Source organism: Protobothrops mucrosquamatus, unplaced genomic scaffold (genome assembly GCF_001527695.2).
Source record: "Protobothrops mucrosquamatus isolate PMUCROS unplaced genomic scaffold, P.Mucros_1.0 scaffold_233, whole genome shotgun sequence".
Taxonomy (NCBI): domain Eukaryota; kingdom Metazoa; phylum Chordata; class Lepidosauria; order Squamata; family Viperidae; genus Protobothrops; species Protobothrops mucrosquamatus.
In genome coordinates this window covers 204432-223057 of record NW_015386309.1, presented here as the reverse complement: position 1 = coordinate 223057, position 18626 = coordinate 204432, and the positions used below count along the sequence as shown (strand labels likewise).

The following is an 18626-nucleotide window of genomic DNA, read 5'->3' as shown; positions in this document are numbered from 1 at the left end:
AACCAGGTCCGATGTTGATTAGGGCTAGTTTCCAGATGTCTGGTAGGCGGGAGGTATCATCACGTTTATTCATGTTGGGGGGATGTTTTTCTATTTCGATGGCTTCCATAATTATTCTCTTGTTGTGGTGTTCAGTTTTGGAGATTAGTTTGGTTCCTTCAAAATCAATTTCATGTCCTGTAGCTTTAAGGTGCTGGGAGAGGGAGGAAGTTTTTTCTTCTTTTTTGACTGCGTTCTTGTGTTCTGCGATGCGGGCATTTATTCTCCTATTAGTTTGTCCAATGTATGTGGCTGGACAGATTTTGCATGGTATTTCATAGACTCCTTGGTTTTCTAGCTGGATCCTGTCTTTGGGGCTTCTTAAGATGTTGACTATTTTTTGGTCGGTGCCAAAGGCTGTCTTGATATTGTGTTTGTGGAGACCCGAATACGCCAAGACCTGCATACCTGTACCTGTGAAAATCTACGAAAGAATATTTTATTCCTCCCATTTCATTATAGTTGGAGGGACATTAAATACATCTTTCAAATTAAGATCAAGGGTAGTCAATTTGGAGCACTGCAAAAAGTTTGGATGACAGTTTCCACAATATTGTCGCCATTGGCCATACTACCTTCATTTGATAATGTTGTAGTCCTAACTTCTGCAAGTCACCGCAATTTAGTGGGCACACAATTAAAGTGGGGGAAAAATGAAATGCTACAAACCCATAAACTTCTTCAAGGTAATAAATTTCACGGGAGTACAAAGGGGCCAAATAAAAAGTTCTGACTGAATACCTATTCATTTTACCCCAAAGAGGTCAACAACAAAAAAGCACCACTTACAGCAGGCATGGTAGCGATGAAGTTGAACAAGTACCTCTTGAAATCTTTTCTACTGCGGCCAATGATAGCACTGCAAACCACCACATGCACAAGATTAGTGGCAGAAGCAAGACCCACGATGTTTCCACAAGGACAAGTGGAAAGCGGTAGGAAAACGAACAAAAGAAAAGGTCAACAAAAGAAGCAGCAAGACTCTGTTTACACCCTATCAACATTCCGATGTGCTCCCACATCTGTGAACGAAGCGACAGCTGAATCAGTGAAAGCCATCACCTCCTGTTCTACCCTTGCACTAATGGGAGTAATTATACAGGTGATGGTGGGTTTTAAACTTCCACATACCTTTGCCCATCTCCATGAAGACACCACACTTTGCAAAGAAAGCCATCACCCAACAAGCCTATTGTTAAGTTCCATGCCTCCACAATGCGTAGTTAACCTACACTTTTATCCTGATGTCACTAAGATATGTATTTTCTCCATTTCTGCTGGCATCAGGACATGGGGCATGTTAGGGATTTGAATTTAATAAAAGCCAATATAGAAATATATATAGAGAAAAAACAAGAGTAGGACAAGGAATAAAAAATTATATACAGGAAGGTGGAGAATCCAATAGAAAAAAATAATACTAATGGTTTAGAAACATAGCAGGAAGGAATTAGACTATGATCATCCAAAGATCAGTGATGTTTCTTAGTGTGCTCATCCTCAAATTCCAGAATTCTCAGCCAGCATGGCCAAAGCTGGGAATTGCACACCTAATATATGGCCTGGAAATTAGATTAAGACCAATCTAGAACAAGATTCATGTTGGTAGTGTTGGCAATTGAGACTGTTTACTTTAGCTTACTAAGTGGTTGTCTTTGGAGTAGCAGAAACCAACAGTGAAAGTCACCAGCACCATACTGTACAATTTGTAAGAATACAAATTTTGAAGCAATTAATAAAGCTTTAGAAAGACTATGAAGTATACAATTTAGCTGATATTATTCAAGCTAAATCTCTCCTAACTCGTAACCCACTGGGGAAAAAAAGCAATTGTTTCATTTATGCATCAGTTATGAGCATAAACATTGTAGATGCATGCTAATATTTATGTCTCTTTACCAGTGGAATGGAAACTACAAATTTAAGAAAGAAACTCTTGAATAGCGACAGATCCCTGCTTACGATTGCACTGAAAGAAAAAAAAATGTACAGAATTTAACATTTTGATTTCTGACGTGGCAGAGTAATCATTATATTGCTAACATTGGATGTTCTTGCTTCGACATATATACCTTTGACATATATACCTTTATTGAACAGAAGTAATGGATAATTACTACTTCAGAAATATAATTAACAACGTTCCTCAATAGACGTCAAAATATGAAAGGTAAAAAGAATAGCTATCTGTTAAGTTGCATAGAATACAGGATTACTGCATGAATGGAAAGCTTAAAATAAATTTTCTCTCTGTAAGCTTTGTTTAAAATTGATTCTTGATGCTTAGAGCAAAACTCTTGATATCCAAGAGTATTCATTATTTTTAAAACACCGTTTAAATAATTTGTGCCCACAATACTGCATTGTATTATACTGTATGCAACACAGGAATAAAGAATCATGTATTACCTTCTATAAAATAAACTAGTACGTATATGCGGTTCACTGACACACTCAAATATGTTGAAATTTCATGCCACTAGGGAATTCTGAGAGAGAAATCCCAACATATCTGGTGATACCAGTTGAAGTTAGTTGTTTAAACTATGATTTAGGCACCTCTAGAGGGCACCAGTTGAGCAAGGCTAACCCTTAAACTATGGTTTTTGCTTTTCTATGAGCCAAACTGGTTAATTTAAAAGTGGAAGATTCTTCTCTAGGCAGCTTCTAGAGATTAATAGGGTAGAAGAGAGCCTATGGGTTAACATGGCATGTTCTCTTAGAAAGAAATATTTTGTATTGTATTGGATTAAGCCTTTATGTTTACTCATTTGCAGTAAGTCAAATAACATTGATTTGTATGCAAAATGTGTTTCTAAAAATAGCAGTATTAGCTTCTGATAAAAAATAGAAGAATAATGGTAGGAAATTGGTTTGGAATATATAAATGATCCTTACCTCTCGATAACTGTTCCATTATGAATCATCCAGATGTCACAATATGTGCGAAGTACCAACATAATGGCAATAAGTATCAAATAACCTGTCTATTATAAGAAAGATAGAAACCATATTTAGAACTGGATTAATTTTGGGAGCTTTGCACAGAAAGCATACAGATCTTTTCCAACCATAATTGAATCAGTACAAATTAAACTTTAAAATAAAGCTAATCTGCTCCAAATATGAAGTACACACACTCCTTGAATTACAACCAAAATAAGGACCGGAAGAAAAAAAAAATCACCGTTAAGCAGGGTGGTTATTAAGTGAGACATGATGAGACTGAATCTGATTTTACAACTTTTTACCATAGTCGTTAAGCGAATCACGTGCAACTCCCCCATTGACTTTGCTTCTCGGAAGCCAGCTAGGAAGATTGCAAATGGAAATGACATGACAATCGGATACTGCAACTGTCCTAAGTGTGACTGAGTTTTTAAGTGCCTGGATTGTGATTACATGAGTGCAGGGATCCTGCAAAGTCATAAGTGCAAGAACTGGTCATAAGTCCCTTTTTTCAGTTCTGTTGTAACTTAGAATGGTCACTAAATTGAGGACTACCTGTGTAGTAGAGATGTAGGGATTTATTTTATAAGGCAAAGATAAGGATTTATAAGGCAAAGATAAGAGGATAATGGGTATAAAAATGAAAAAAAAAAGAAAAGAAACTTTTGCAGATGATTTGGTGTTGGAAGATCCTTTAAAGAGGGTTGAATCTAATGAGAAAATTAAAAGAATTTGATGAATTAGTTGGCTTTAAGTTTAATTAATAGAAGACAAATGTGTTAAGAAAAATATGAAAATACAAAATAATACAGAACTGATGAACAATATAAGTTTCAAAATTGAGAAAAAGGTAAACTATCTGGGTGGTTAATTCGATAAATATGAATTGTATGTTGTTTCAAAATAATTATGTTAAGATATGGAATGAAGTTAAAAAAGATATGTTAAAAAGAGAACAACTACAACTGTCATTATTAGGAAGAATTTATGTGATCAAGATTGATGTTTTACCTAGAATGTTATTTTTGTTTCATACAATACCTGTATTGATAGCTGATGTATGTACCATTTAAACAAACACATATCTAAATTTATGTGGCAGGTAAGTAATTACACAAATCAAGTACATGGTATTACTTAAGAAAGACAGCTTAGGTTTACCTGATTTGAAATTGCATTTTACAGCGTGTTATTTAGTTTGGATCAAAGAGTGGATTACACTGACAGACAAAGGTTATTGAAAACAAAAGACAATTGAACGTTTTCCTATGTATAATTAAAAGCAAGATTCAGTGTAGATAAATGGACTTTTGGCTTTTAACATGGTAAGACTGAAATAGAATTATGATTTAAATAATGAATATGTTATTGCTAAAATGTATAAACTTTTAGTGAAATTTGAAACAGAAGATAAACAAATGAAAAACATGATGTAAGTATAATAAAATGAGCTAGAAACTTTAATATACAAATGGAATAATGGGAGAATACGTAGATGGAACGATTGAAATTCACATTGTGTTATAATCCTTAAAGATTACAAAGTGATGTCCTATTGATATTTGTCACTGGAAAGATTCTCTAAAATGTTTAAAGATACCTCAAATACATTTTGGAAATATGTACAACAAGAGAGGGCTTTTTTATTATGCTTGATGAACATGTAAACAAACTAAAAAAAATGGATTCAAGTATACATATTAATTTAGAAAAATTTAAAGATTAATATACAATTGAAACCAGAGATATTCCTTTTGGGTCTGATGGACAAACAGTTGGAGAAACTCGTAAAATTTTGTTTCAATATATGATAACAGCAGTGAGATTTTTATATGGACAACAATGGAAATATTTGACATTACTGTACCTACAATGGTAAAATAGATGGTGAAGTTGATAAGAGTTGGCTTAGTTGATGAAACTGACAGCTTTGGTTAGGGAGAAGACATTGATTAATTTTAATGCTGAGTAGAAGCCCTTTCTGGACTTTTTTCAGAAACAGAAAAAATGAAATTATGAGATATGGGTTTGATGTTATAAAAATAGTAGACAATGGGAAAAATTTATACTTATATCTATGGTAAAAGAAATTCAGAAGTGGTTTCTTTATCTTTCTGTACTTTTACCTTTTTTCATTCTTTACTTTTTTCTCTAACTTAATTATTAGTTTTTGTTAGTTTTTATCTTTTTATTTGAAAAGTCTAATGAAGTTATTTTAAAAAAGAAATCAGGACTATAGTCACACTCAGCCTCTTTTTATATGTACTCTTAATAATAATAATAATTTCTTTCTCCATTTCTAAGAAATTCTTATCTTGTTTCATTTCTTTTCAGTATAAACGCAAAGCAAGAGTCCAAAATTCTTGTAACTATTATATATTAGAAAACTCCTGTTACTACCAGTACAGTCAAGTTTAATACTGTATTATCTTCAGTTTAGGTTAGTTAGTTTTCAGTTCATATCTGAATAATCAAGGTAGAAAAAACAAACTGGGCCTTTGAAGAAATTGCACACTTTGTGTATGTGTGTGTGTACAAAGTTTATTTGCGCGCGCAATTTTTTTCAGAGCAAGCTGACTTCTAGTCCTAATATGATTGTTACAGTATACTTTAACCATGTCTTTCAGATGGCTGACTTGCAGAAATTTAATGCAGCATATTAACATACAGTAGCATACAAACAAACAAAACATGCAAGACTACTATCACTTTGAACACTTTGTGTTTGTAAAACACTTTGTGTTTGTAAAAAACAGGAAAAAGAGTCCAGCTTTAAGACCCAATTTGTATCTTTAACAGACTTGCTGCTTTGGATTCATTTAAGAACATCTACAGCAGTGATGGCGAACCTTTTAGAGACCGAGTGCCCAAAATCCGCCCCCCGTCCCTGCTCCGCCTCCCGCCCTGCCTGCTCCACTCCTGCCCACCCCTTGCCCCGCCCGCAGGGCCACGCACTGCCTCCATGGCCCGCTGCAGATCGCCCAGGCAGCTCTGCAGCGCCATGTCAGCCACGCCTTCCGCTCACACCCCGCAGCAGCATCTGCACGCTATGGGGCATGAGGATGGAGTCTTGTCCCTGCTGCCTGGCTATGTCCTTGGCTGCACTGCTCTGTGCGGGCTGTGCCTGAGGACGACTCTCCTCCAGGGGGGCTGCTGGTGAGGAGGGGGCTGTGGGGGGAGGCGGGGCTGGGATGACAGCACATGTGCCCACAGAGAGGGCTCCGAGTGCCGCCTCTGGCACCCGTGCCATAGGTTCGCCACCACTGATCTACAGCAATCAAATTACAGCATACGGTTTTCCATGTTTAACTAAGTCAAGTTAATAAGAACAACCATCCACCAAATACTACATTAGTAAGTATAGGTTTAACACGGCCAACCATAAAAATATTCAGGAGTCAGTTTGACATAAACGGCAATTGCAAATTACTAAATTTGTAGTTTTCAAATGACTGAAATGAACAGCCTTCATGTTGAATTGGCATTCTGAAAGATAACAAGCTAGTAGGATTTCATAACAAAAATATTACACTGGGTATTCTTTATTTGCAACTTACCTCTTTACAAAATGTCCTGGGGACCATAATTTTCAGAATTTGACAAATTCTTGCAAGAAATACTCTATCTACTACAGCTCGTTCTTTTTTGACTTCTTTCTGCATATTAAAAGATTACAGGAGGAAACGGTCTCATCAAAACAAGTGTAATCTTAATTATTTCAACAAAGCTAAACAATTTAATGTGAATTACTCTCCGAATCCTAGATGTCAAATAAAGAATATTTATGCTTTTGCTTTGCAAAAGAAACAGGGCTTGCCATTTTCTTCATTATATTCGTGATGTATCTTTATTTTATCAATGCTTATTCTTCAATGAATCAAATGGGTAGGTTGTAAATCCAGCCAGCAAGAATAGACCAAAAAGACTGAACTGGGAGATGAAGTTAGTACATGCCTGCCCTTCCACTTCCCACGCCAAATTGGATTATTGCAGGCAATTTTACTGTTATTTCCAAGTGAAAATCCAAAAGACAAAACAGCTCTCTTTCGCCTGGATTATATTCAGTAATAAAAACATGACCTTATGTATTTTAGCAGTACATGTGAAATAGCTTACAATTTGGCAGGAGATTTTACACTGGTATAGAATAAATAGGTAAATAGAGTGTTTTAAAGAGGCGTTTCGCGAAGTGTGAATGAAGTCTCTCTCCTTGAAGCGTTAAAGCAGTCGCCTCTTTTGTCAGGCTCGTGTGGCTGTTTCAAAGGTTGTCCCTTGTCTGTCTGCACAGCCATCAGATTCAGGCCCAGATAAATAAACACAGCCCTCTAAGTTGTCACACAAGCTTTGCAGAAAATGCAGCTGCTTTAATCCTTCAAAAAGAGGTTTATCTGCACTCAACTCTTTTGAAAAGCACTTCTTTCAAATGTTTTCCATATCCCCATTAAGTATCTACTTCTCATTCATCCAAACATGTATGACCAGTTCTTAAGAACTGAAATGTACATAGCGTAGATTTAAAGAAAATATTTTAACTTTGATATATTTTGGTCACAAAAGGAAAACTATTATAAAACACTTTAAGAAACGTACTTATTAAAGCAGCCTACACATAAGCAATACAATTGAGTTCACTATGATGTAAATATTGCAAATATTGCAAAACAGATGCCATCTTGAAGAAAAGCTGCATTGTTTAAAACATTTTACATTGGCCAATATAAACCGCCTGGTTATCATCTTCCTTTTGCTAAGATTAGTGGATATAAACTTTTTTTTTTCAAATTCATTCTAGTAGATCAAAGCTGTAGAATTATTAAATCATATAATGTACTACTTCTGCCACACAGCAAATCTAGTATTTATTACTCCATTTTTAATAAATTCCCTGAAAGGACTATGAATAGGTATTTTATTTCTGTATTAGCCAATATTAAAAGAAGTGTGATTTACAGTGCAGCCACTGTAAAATTTGATTTTTGTGGAAGTTTATCTATATTATAAAAATAAAAATAAATGTATTATAATTATTTCAGTTTCTAAATGAAGCTACATATAATGACTTAGTGCTACTATGTCATAATCTTTTATTTTATTTATTTATTACTGCAGTCAGTGAAATTCCATATATAGAATTATATAATATACATCACTTAAATAGATATTATATTTTCCCACTATATAAGAGAAAATATAGCTAAAACACTCTTCTAACCTCTTCTTTAATGTATTTAGCATATTTCTACACACAACATAATTTCATGGAATTTCAGCAATCATCTGATCTAGATTTGATAGGGTAACTATAAGTAAAACTTACCTCATTGCTGGATAAATTTTTTCCATTTTTCTTTCTGTAAATAATACATTTATTTTACTTTTATTGTTTCTTACAAAGTTCTTTACAAAATTAACAGAACACATTATTGAAGTTGTTTCTTTACCAAATAAAACCAACACACACACACACACACACACACACACACTAGCCATTGGACATTTTTAGAGTTAAATTAATATTAGCTAATTTTGTTTTAGTTTCTCCTGATTTTATAATCTTCAATATGATTACTGTTCCTGTATAATTTAAATGATGAAGCATCTCTGCCAGAAATCATAACTCTAAAGATATTTCCCATTGTTATTTGAGAAAAATAAAAACAGAATTACATAGTTTCAAATTACATAACAAAACTGGAAGGATGTCTCGATTCCTACCATAGACGTAACGGTTACAAAAGCTGATGGAATTAGCAGAGATGGCCAAAATTGACTATGCTGATAAAAGAAAAGAACATAAGTACTTTTGTTTCTACTTGGAAACCACTTCTGGACTTTGTGCCTGAGGTGGAAAAAAATGATATCATGGTTTTGGGTTTTACCGATTAGACTGATATGCCGATACAGAAATGGCTAGTGCATACTATTATAGAAATGTGAAAAGTTGAGATTTGATTTTAATGTCTGATTTTCCTGCAACAGAGAGAGTCGGAAGTCAATGCCTTTTGTTTCTTCCCCTCCCTTTTTTCACACCTTTTTTGTTTTCCCTTTTTCTATTGTTGTCCCTTACTATTTGCTTTTGCATTTTCACATTTTATGTTATAAATGAATAAAACTAATTTTTAAAAAAGAAGACATCAGAAGAAGATGATACAGTTACATTTAAAGAAAACAAAAGGTGCACACATATAACACAAGGAACCTCTATAAAGCTAGTGGGCTATCAGAAATACCGTAGAATAACAAAATGATGGCTAATCAGGAATTATGTTTCTTGTATATTTCAAATACAACCAAAATGAAGTTAAGAAATTATTAGCAACGGGAACAAACCAACTAGAATGAATGCTTTGTTATTTTGATTTTTCACCATTCTACATAGGTTATATCTATAAAGACAGTTTTGTATTTAGTATAAGAAGTTTCTTGATGTGTTTCCAAAACTGTGCAATATCAGATTAGCTGATTTCCTGACTTCCACATGTTGAGCTCTGCTCAAATATGATTAATTTTTCTACTCCCATATTTGATTAGTTCACATCCAATATCTGTTTGAAAGGACAGACAGAATTAAAATAAATCCATTACCTAAATGCAAAGCAAAATTGTAGATAAAAATATCAATTAATTAAACCTTCATCACTTTAACATGCCTCATCACTTTAACATCATTCAGCAAACACCAAGCTGAAATCCAATACAATCTTACAATCATTCATTTAATGATTGTTCAAAGCTACGATGACATTGAAAACAGTGATTTATGACCAGTTTTCACACTTATGACCTTTGCAGCGTCCCTACAGCCATGTGATCAAACTTTGGGTGCTTGGCAACCAGCATGGATTTACGATGGTTGCAGCATCCCAGGTCCTAGGATTGTCATCTGCAACTTTCTTAGGGAGCTTTTGACAAGCAAAGTCAAAGGGAAAATCCAGATTCACTTAACAACCACATGATTGCCTTAACAACTTCAATGATTCGTTTAACAACCATGGCAAAAGGGTCACAAAATGGAACACAACTCACTTAACAACTGTCTTGCTTAACAAAGGGTGGTGACCCTTTGAGAGCTGAATGCAACGAAATTTCATTTTAATGTATGCCAATTAGGGTACATTCAAAGTGACAATAAAGGCCTATTCTATTCTATTCTATTCTATTCTATTCTATTCTATTCTATTCTATTCTATGAAAATTTTGGACTCAATTGTGGCTGTAAGAACTACCTGTACGTTAAATGCTACATTTTATTAACTTTTGATCTTTGTTTTCCTTGTGATGTAATCAACAATGTGTCTTTTAGGAATTCCTCCATCACACAAGTGCAGGACCTGGCATCTCTGGCTGCGTGTGGCCTCAAACTCCTTTGGTCCATCCCCCAGAGCTCCTTCAAAAGTTCTCATATCTATTACGTGTATAGGGAGTAGTCAAATTAATTGTAGTAAACTTAATGTTTAAGTGAAATCAAATTTAGTTCTCTTCCTAGCCTTCCCCAACTATTGCAGTACAACTTTCTGACAATCTACTTCAAGGCAATATGCAACTGTTGGCCAAGAATAATAGTGACATATTCTTACTTTATTGTTCTTCAGTCCAGCTGTAGCTACTTAAGGGTTCTCCTCCAAGATGGGGTCTTTACGGTGCTTTCCAAAAGTAAAATTCCAAAATAATGCTTCTTTTTTTTGAAGCTGGGTACCAGAGTCTTACATGCAATACACTCACAAACGCTCATAATATGATGTTTGCCATTTCAATTGTTCTTTTCTTTCATTTAAATGCGAACATGAAATGTTAGCACAGGTATGTGTGGGAAAGATACTACAGATAGTCCTCGACTTATAACAGTTTAGTTAGTGACCGTTCGAAGTTATAACATCACTGAAAAAAAATGACTTATGACCATTTTTCACACTTTACGACCGTTGCAGCATCCCCATGGTCACATGATTAAAATTTAGATGCTTGGCAGCTGGTTCATATTTATGACGGCTACAGTGTCCCGGGTCATATGATCCCCCTTTTGCATCCTTCTGACAAGCAAAGCCAATGGGGAAGCCAGATTCACTTAACAACCATGTTACTAACTTAACAACTGCAGTGATTCACTTAATAACTGTGGCAAGAAACACCGTAAAATGGGGCAAAATTCACTTAACAACTGTCTCAGCAACAGAAATTTGGGGCTCAACTGTGGTCCTAAGTTGAGGACCACCTGTAGTTCAGATCTTGAGTCTATGTATTTACTAACCTGCTTATGTTACCTTTGGCACAATTCATCCCTTTAAATCTACTTATTGACTAAATGATGAATTTTAGAATCGGACAAGTAAATTATTACCAAATGAGTATCAAGCAATTTTACTGTTATTCAAACCAATCGTTAAAAAAGACATAGCAAGGAAATATAATCTAACACTAATAAAATTGCTATTATACCCGCCACTTTTTTAAAAAACTAAAAACTAAATTGTATGATCCATACCAGGACCTTGGACACATCCTAAGAAAGTCAAGATTTCATCCAAGAGTTTAATAATAAAACCTTCTGCCTAGACATGAGTCAGAATAAATAATTTCTATAAGAAGATAGCCATGGTTTTCCCAGTTGCAATGTATGGATGTGAAAGTTGGACCATAAGAAAGGCTGAGTGCAAAAGAATTGAGGCCTTTGAACTATGGTGCTGGAGAAGACTCCTGTGAGTCCCCTGGACTGCAAGGCGATCAAACCGGTCAGTCCTAGAGGAGATCAATCCTGACTGCTCTTTAGAAGGCCAGATCCTGAAGTTGAAACTCAAGTACTTTGGCCACCTAATGAGAAGGAAGGACTCACTGGAGAAGGGTCTAATGCTGGGAAAGATTGAGGGCAATAGAAGAAGGGAACGACAGAGAATGAGGTGGCTGGATGGAGTCACTGAAGCAGAAGGCGTGAGCTTAAATGGACTCCAGAAGATGGTAGAGGACAGGAAGGCTTGGAGGAACATTGTCCATGGGGTCGCGATGGGTCAGACATGACTTCGCAACTAACAGCAACAGCATAAGAAGATATTCCTAAATGATACCATAAATAGTGAAAGCACTGGAAGACAGGAGAACCAGAGCTAAGAAGTCACATCAGTTCTCATTATTCTCTGTGATGAAGAAATGACTTCTAAGCTATCTGATGGCTATCTGAAGGCTACAATCTTCTCACAGCCCCTTCAGAGTTTTGATTTCATAAGAAGCTTAAGATTTAAAACATCCTGTCAGACTACTTTTTCTGCTGTCACCGCTCTTTCTCTCCACCCAGCTAGGTCTCGGAATATCAATGATTAATTGACAAACCCAAGAAACTCCTTCCTTACCTTACTCTGCTTTTTCCAGATTCTGCTCAAATATCACACAAGATCAGAACAGATCCCTTCTTTGCCAATGGGGAACTGCATTTGCTTTCACTGTGTTGAAAGGATAAAGCTGTGAGAGTAATTTCTCACACTGATAAGAAGCCTAGCAAACAATTACAAAAAGGATCGACAGATGCAGTCATGCCTTCAAAAGAGGCAAGCCTCCTTTTCCTCTTTGAAGGAAAAGAGGATGAGAAAGCGGACCACGATTTTGCCCCCTATGTATATAGTTTCCTTATTTCAAAGTGGAGAACTTACTGGAACCCTTGTGCTAAAGCTTTACTTTTTTTCTAATAGCTATTGCTAAAGTTCCAACACACCTGCGTTTAACTGTTTTCAATCCACATGGCTGCAAAGGAAGTCTGACAACGGCTCATAATCCTAGACTTGACAAAAATGACATTTTGCAAATATATCTATACCGACCACATTCATTTCTGGCTTTTGCCTTTTTTTTGTAACTCTCATTTGTACATTAATGAAAATACTGTATAATGTGTTTGGTTTTCCACAATTATTTTCTGTCAATTATCGGTAGGAATCAAAATTCCAAAGAATCAAAAGTAACATACTGACTTGCTGTGAAGGACGTGTTCTATGTTACAATAGTCAGACTAAATGTTGCTTCATTTCTATTAACGTAAATAAATTATCTTTCTTATTTTCACTATTTTACTGCAAAATTCATCCTCATGCTTTTATACAACAGTAGCAAAGCTACTGTAGCAAACCAGCAGAGTTCTATGTGTTCTTCATTAGTCATGTCCCATGATATTCACTTGGGAGAAACTATCAAAAGAATAAAACAGGAATGATTCCAGATTCTGGATGATACTGCTGTAGATATGGATATAATCTTGACTTAAGGGAACATTTATGTTTGGCTTCAATCAATTTCCTTGCAACGGAATATTATTTCCCTTTGACTGAATTTTATCACAGGTATAGTTAATATATCTTTCCTTGGTGGCAATGTATATAAGAATCCTTCAAAAATTAGCACTGAAGAATTCAACCAGGTGCTCTCTAAATCTGTAATGAGAGAATTATGATCTTCTGGAACTTGTTAACAGGAACTTAATTCAGTTAAGATCTGAAAAAATGAAGTTTCTTTACTCCTATTCTAAACACTATTATCCTGTAGATAGTTTTTCCTTAATTTTCATTTAGCATCCTACTACCTTTGTAAAGGATATACTATGACACAACTATTTCTTTAGTTGAATAATCAACTATCATTCAGATCAGTAGAACAAAGGTTATGTCCTTGCGACATAATCCTCTCACCTACAAAATTAAGTAATTGTGGTTGCCAAATGCTATTTTATATTGTGTGAGTATAAAACCTTCTATAGTACTTGGGATAATATGTTAATATCAAAGCTAATGTTTGAACTATGCTGCACTGTGCAATTCCTATTTGGATAAAAATATATTGTTTAGCAAATTAAAACATTTATGTCAAAACGTTTCCAAACATATGTATTCACAAATCTATTCATGGATAGCAAATTTCATTTATTTATTTCTCTATGCAGAAAACTAATAATTTCACAAATGTAATTTTAATTAAAATTAACTAACTAAATAAACTAACTAAATCATTTAACATGAATTGCCTGGATCTTAACTGGGAACCCAAAGGTCATTTAATTTAATAGGGATTTCCATCAATTATATTTTTTTGAATATTCATTCTAATAAAATTCACCAGAGAAGATTTGAGATGCTGAAGAGACAGTATTTAAAAAAAGAGAAGTGGAGTTTACTATGTGACTGGAGAATCACTGGATATCATATTATGTCTATAAAATTAATGTGGCAAATGTAGCTAGGGGAATTTTGCACAAAGCTGTTCTTGTGCACCAGTTATGCCCTTTCCTGAACTTCTTCATGATTACTCCCACCTTGGTCACTTCCCTTTGGATTACTGCAATGAATCCTACATGGCACTATCTGATCCAAAGGGCAGCTGTATGCACAGGGCTGAGCGCCTGTAGATTGATCCATATTGATTGATCCATGAACTATATTGCCTCCCAGTTTCTTTCTGGGTCCAATTAAGTTGCTGATTATCACCTTTAAAATCCTACGTGGCCTGGTCATCTACGGTACTGCCTCTCTCTGACAGTATCTGCTCATTCCACCAAAGCAGATAGCGTGGGCACAGTCCCAGTCCCTTAAACACTGCCATCTTATAGGTCCTAGGAAGTGTGCCTTCTCCACTGCCAGCACGGATCTCTTATGAAACAGAGATCTGACAGCCCCCCATCCTTTTAACCCCCAGGAAGGTGGTGAAATCTGGCATTTCCCTCTTGTGTTGGGATAGGGTGAGGTTAGAGTGGGAAGATAATGTTAGAAGTTGCATCAAGAAAGTGTCCTTGTTGCGCCTGGTTTTTTTTTAATTGTTTATTTTGTTTTTGTTGTTGCATATATTGCTTTATTTTTTCAGTTGTAAGACACCCAGAGTTTGGGTTTAAAATGGACAGCTCTATAAATATTCTAAATAAATAACTAAAATAGGCAAAAGGCAAAACTAAAAAAAGGAAAAATGCATTAGTATGTATATAGGTATGATCTGCTTGTCAGGTAATTTATAAAATACACAAAATTTGTTGCCAAATCAAAGGAGCATGATACATCATTTAACAATTAAATAGAATTTCAGGAAAATAAAATCATGATCAAGGTCTAAGGACACATTGAAAATATGGTAGCTATTGAATTTGTCAATTGGATAAACTGCTTTCCTTAGTACTGGCAGCATATAATGGTTTTTTGTGTATGTATGTGTTCAACTCATATAAAAATTCAATTTGCTAGTATAAAGACAAACAATTAAACTAATTGTTGTATAATTATTTTAATGCTGGGCAGTATCAGCCTATAAATCTTTGAAAGTGTTTCTGTCAAGTTTACTAAGTTTTTTTAAAAAATAATTTTTACTACCTAAACTGTAGTCTGAGTCATCACAGCTATAAACTTGCAAGATACACAGTAGTATGAATAATAATAATGATGATGATGATGATGGTGATGATGATGATGATGATAAAGTTGGAAGAGACCTTGGAGGTCATCTAGTCCAACCCCCTGCTCAGGCAGGAAACCCTATACCATTTCGGACAAATGGCTGTCCAGTTTCTTCTTAAAAACTTCCAGTGTTGGCGCGTTCACCGCTTCTGGAGGCAGGTTTTTCCACTGGTTAATTGTTCTAACTGTCAGGAAGTTTCTCCTTAGTTCTAGGTTGCTTCTCTCTTTGGTTAGTTTCCACCCGTTGCTTCTTGTCCTGCCTTCAGGCGCTTTGGAAAATAGCTTGACTCCCTCTTCTTTGTGGCAGCCGCTGAGATCTTAGCCCATCATCAGATTTGTTGCTGTAGCAAAGTTTTAATGGCTGTCCATAATTATTTCTGGTGCTGAATAATACCAGATCTTGAATATCCAGCTTGTTTGTTCATTTCCCTTTGAGAGTGGGCTCGCTGAGGCAAAAGAATGATTTTATGTCTGTCAAATTCTGTGATTTTTGGTGTTTGGAGGAATTATATGATTGAACATTGGCTTTATTAGCTAGGTTCCAATGAATTACACTCATACAACATGTGTCTGTATTGTATGTAATGCTCAAGAAGGTCTTGCACAAACCTGGCATAATAAACCTTTTCGCACAGCAGGCATTTTGACAGGAAATAGTAGGACACATGCATGTGACCTACTTGGCAGTAGTTAGGGTTCCATTCCATTTAGGTTTACAGGAGCCAGGTGTCTGCTGTTGCTCAAGTGTAAGGGGAAGTCACACTAAATCAGGGGTCTTCAAACTTGGCCCTTTTATGACTTGTGGACTTCAACTCCCAGAATTCCTCAGCCAGCATGCCTGGCTGAGGAATTCTGGGAGTTGAAGTCCACAAGTCATAAAAGGGCCAAGTTTGAAGACCCCTGCACTAAATACTTGCCCCTTTAGCCTACAGGAGCTTTTTTTTCTGCTTTTTCCTATTTTTGAATGCTGCATACAAATTCCCTGTATTTTCTGGTTGTGTCCTAATAAGGAGACTGAGATATATAATTATTTATGGTCATTATATAATTGCCACATCAAATCTAATGATGGCCTAAGACTTGCACAGTACTCTGCATACCAGCAATAATAGGTTTACCCACATGGCAGTGTTTCAACAGGGAATCTTATAAGCTGAACAATAATGATCTTTGTTAACTACCCTTCAGAAGACTCAACTTTTACATAATTTTTTTTCTCCCTTGGTTCATACATACATCATGTTTCATATAGGATAACCTGCAGTGACCCCATGCAGTTTGTGTAAATTAGATCCTTTGTATAAGAGCCATTGAGTATATTGTGAAGGATAACTACAGTATTATGATTGTAACATTAACATAATATACATTTTTAAAGTAATACAATTTCTTTCTCCTAACAAAGGAGAATTCTGGAATCAACAGCCAGAGCAAACACCAGCATCACTTAGCAAACAAATCACTATAATTCCAAGATGTATATCATAGCTTTGATTTATCTTAAAACGTGGCCACTTGATTACTGAAAACAAACCCATACAAATCTTGGAACGTACCTCCAAGATTAGTGAAGTCATACCTAAACACTGCATCCACTGTTTATGTTTTCCAATTAACTGGATTCCAAATATCAGAAAGAAATAATAGGAGAAGACGCTCTCTCTCGTCCTCTCTCCTCATTGGCCAAGCTAACTAGAACTGATCACAGAGGTTGATCACCAAGCTTTGCAGACGAGTTTGGAAGGGAAGAGTTGGGTTGAAGGAAGAGGAAGATTTCCAAGATCAGACAAATAACCTGCCTTCCCCCGTTGAAAAAAAAAACCCACACCTGCTGAACATCCACCTGTTCCCTAGGGATCAAGCAGCTCAACGGCGCCGCTTTTTGTTGACCTCTTGTCAATTACGAAATCCCTTTCAGATTCCACCTTCCGAACTGGGACCGGCCCTTAGGTAACTGGAGGAAAGGTGAAGATCGTTCATCCCAGCCCAACCTCACCCAACTCGAATGACCTTCCAGCTTCGGGCCACCTTGGAGAAGCCAGCCTGTCGCCCAACATCGCAATCGCAGCCCCGATCCTAACCGGCCTCCAGCCGGCCCCCTCCCGAACCCCCCCTCCCCAATTACTGACCCGTGCAAGGCGGCAGCGGCCGCTTTCCGCCGCTTGTTGATCAGGCAAATCAGGGCGCAGGCGGCAGCGGCGGTGCCGGCCACGGTGGAGTAGCGCGCGGTGAGGAACTTGCTGTAGGAGGCCATGGCGGCGCAGCAAGGACGAAGACGGCGAGCGCAACCCGAGCGGCGAAGCGGCGGCTGCCGACCGGAGGAGAGGATTCGCCGCAAAGAGGGACGTCGGGAAAAAAAGGTGGCGTCTGCCGGCAACAGAGGAGCGTCGGGCCTTGCCCTCTTTCTGGCAACTCCGCCTTGGCTCCTCCTCACCCGGCAGCCGGGCCCGAGCCTTGGCAGACTCAGCAGAGAGCGCCAAAAGCACCGAGGCCGATTCACTACAATAGAGGCGTTTGCGTCTGACCATGCTTAGATACCCACGAGCGTGCGTGGACTGAAAATTAAGCTGGCTGTATTGGAATGGAAGAGCAAGGAGGGAATCCCCGGGTTTTAAAGTTAGACTGAGAAGTCGTCAAAACATCCCGGAAGGAAGCAGTAGCAATACACTTCTCGCTTCTTGGCAAGGGAGCTACTTATCTTGTGTTTCTTATCTCTGTTTCAAGAGTAGGTGTTAAAGCAACTCTACAGGTAGTCTCCGACTTAGGATTTGCAACTGAGCCCAGAATTGACTTTGCTAAGTGAGAAATTTGTTAAGTGAGTTTTGCCCCATTTTATGACTTTTCTTGCCGCATTTGTTAAGTGAATCACTGCAGTTGTTAAATTAGTAGCATGGCTGTTAAGTGAATCTGGCTTCCCCATTGACTCTGCTTGTCAGAAGTTCACAAAAGGTGACCCCGGGATACTGCAAGCGTCATAATTATGAACTAATTGTCAAAACCTCCAAGTAACGTGATCCTAGGGATGCTGCAACGATCATTGAGGGTGAAAAATCGTCATAAGTCACTTTTTTCAGTGGCATTATAACTTTGCACGGTTAGGGTTGCCAGGTCTGCTTCCCAAAAATAGCGGACAAGCGGGGGGGGGGGNTTAAGTAGTAAAAAAAGTAGACTGTACAGCTTTAGATTACGTACCATTTCATCATAAAGCTTTTGAATAAAAAAAAT

General features: G+C 36.7%; 1 protein-coding gene across 1 annotated transcript in view; it reads right to left on the bottom strand.

Moving 5' to 3' along the window:
* ABCD3 (ATP binding cassette subfamily D member 3) overlaps positions 1 to 17671 on the bottom strand; it is a 40548-nt gene extending 22877 nt beyond the window's left edge. Inside the window, exons 1-5 of the mRNA XM_015829280.1 lie at positions 17531 to 17671; positions 8306 to 8339; positions 6546 to 6644; positions 2938 to 3026; positions 829 to 898 (exon numbers count right to left, since the gene is read on the bottom strand). Coding sequence (XP_015684766.1) covers positions 829 to 898; positions 2938 to 3026; positions 6546 to 6644; positions 8306 to 8339; positions 17531 to 17655 — 417 coding nt within the window. The 5' untranslated portion in view covers positions 17656 to 17671. The remainder of the gene's footprint in view (positions 1 to 828; positions 899 to 2937; positions 3027 to 6545; positions 6645 to 8305; positions 8340 to 17530) is intronic.
* Between the last annotated feature and the right edge of the window lie 955 nt (positions 17672 to 18626).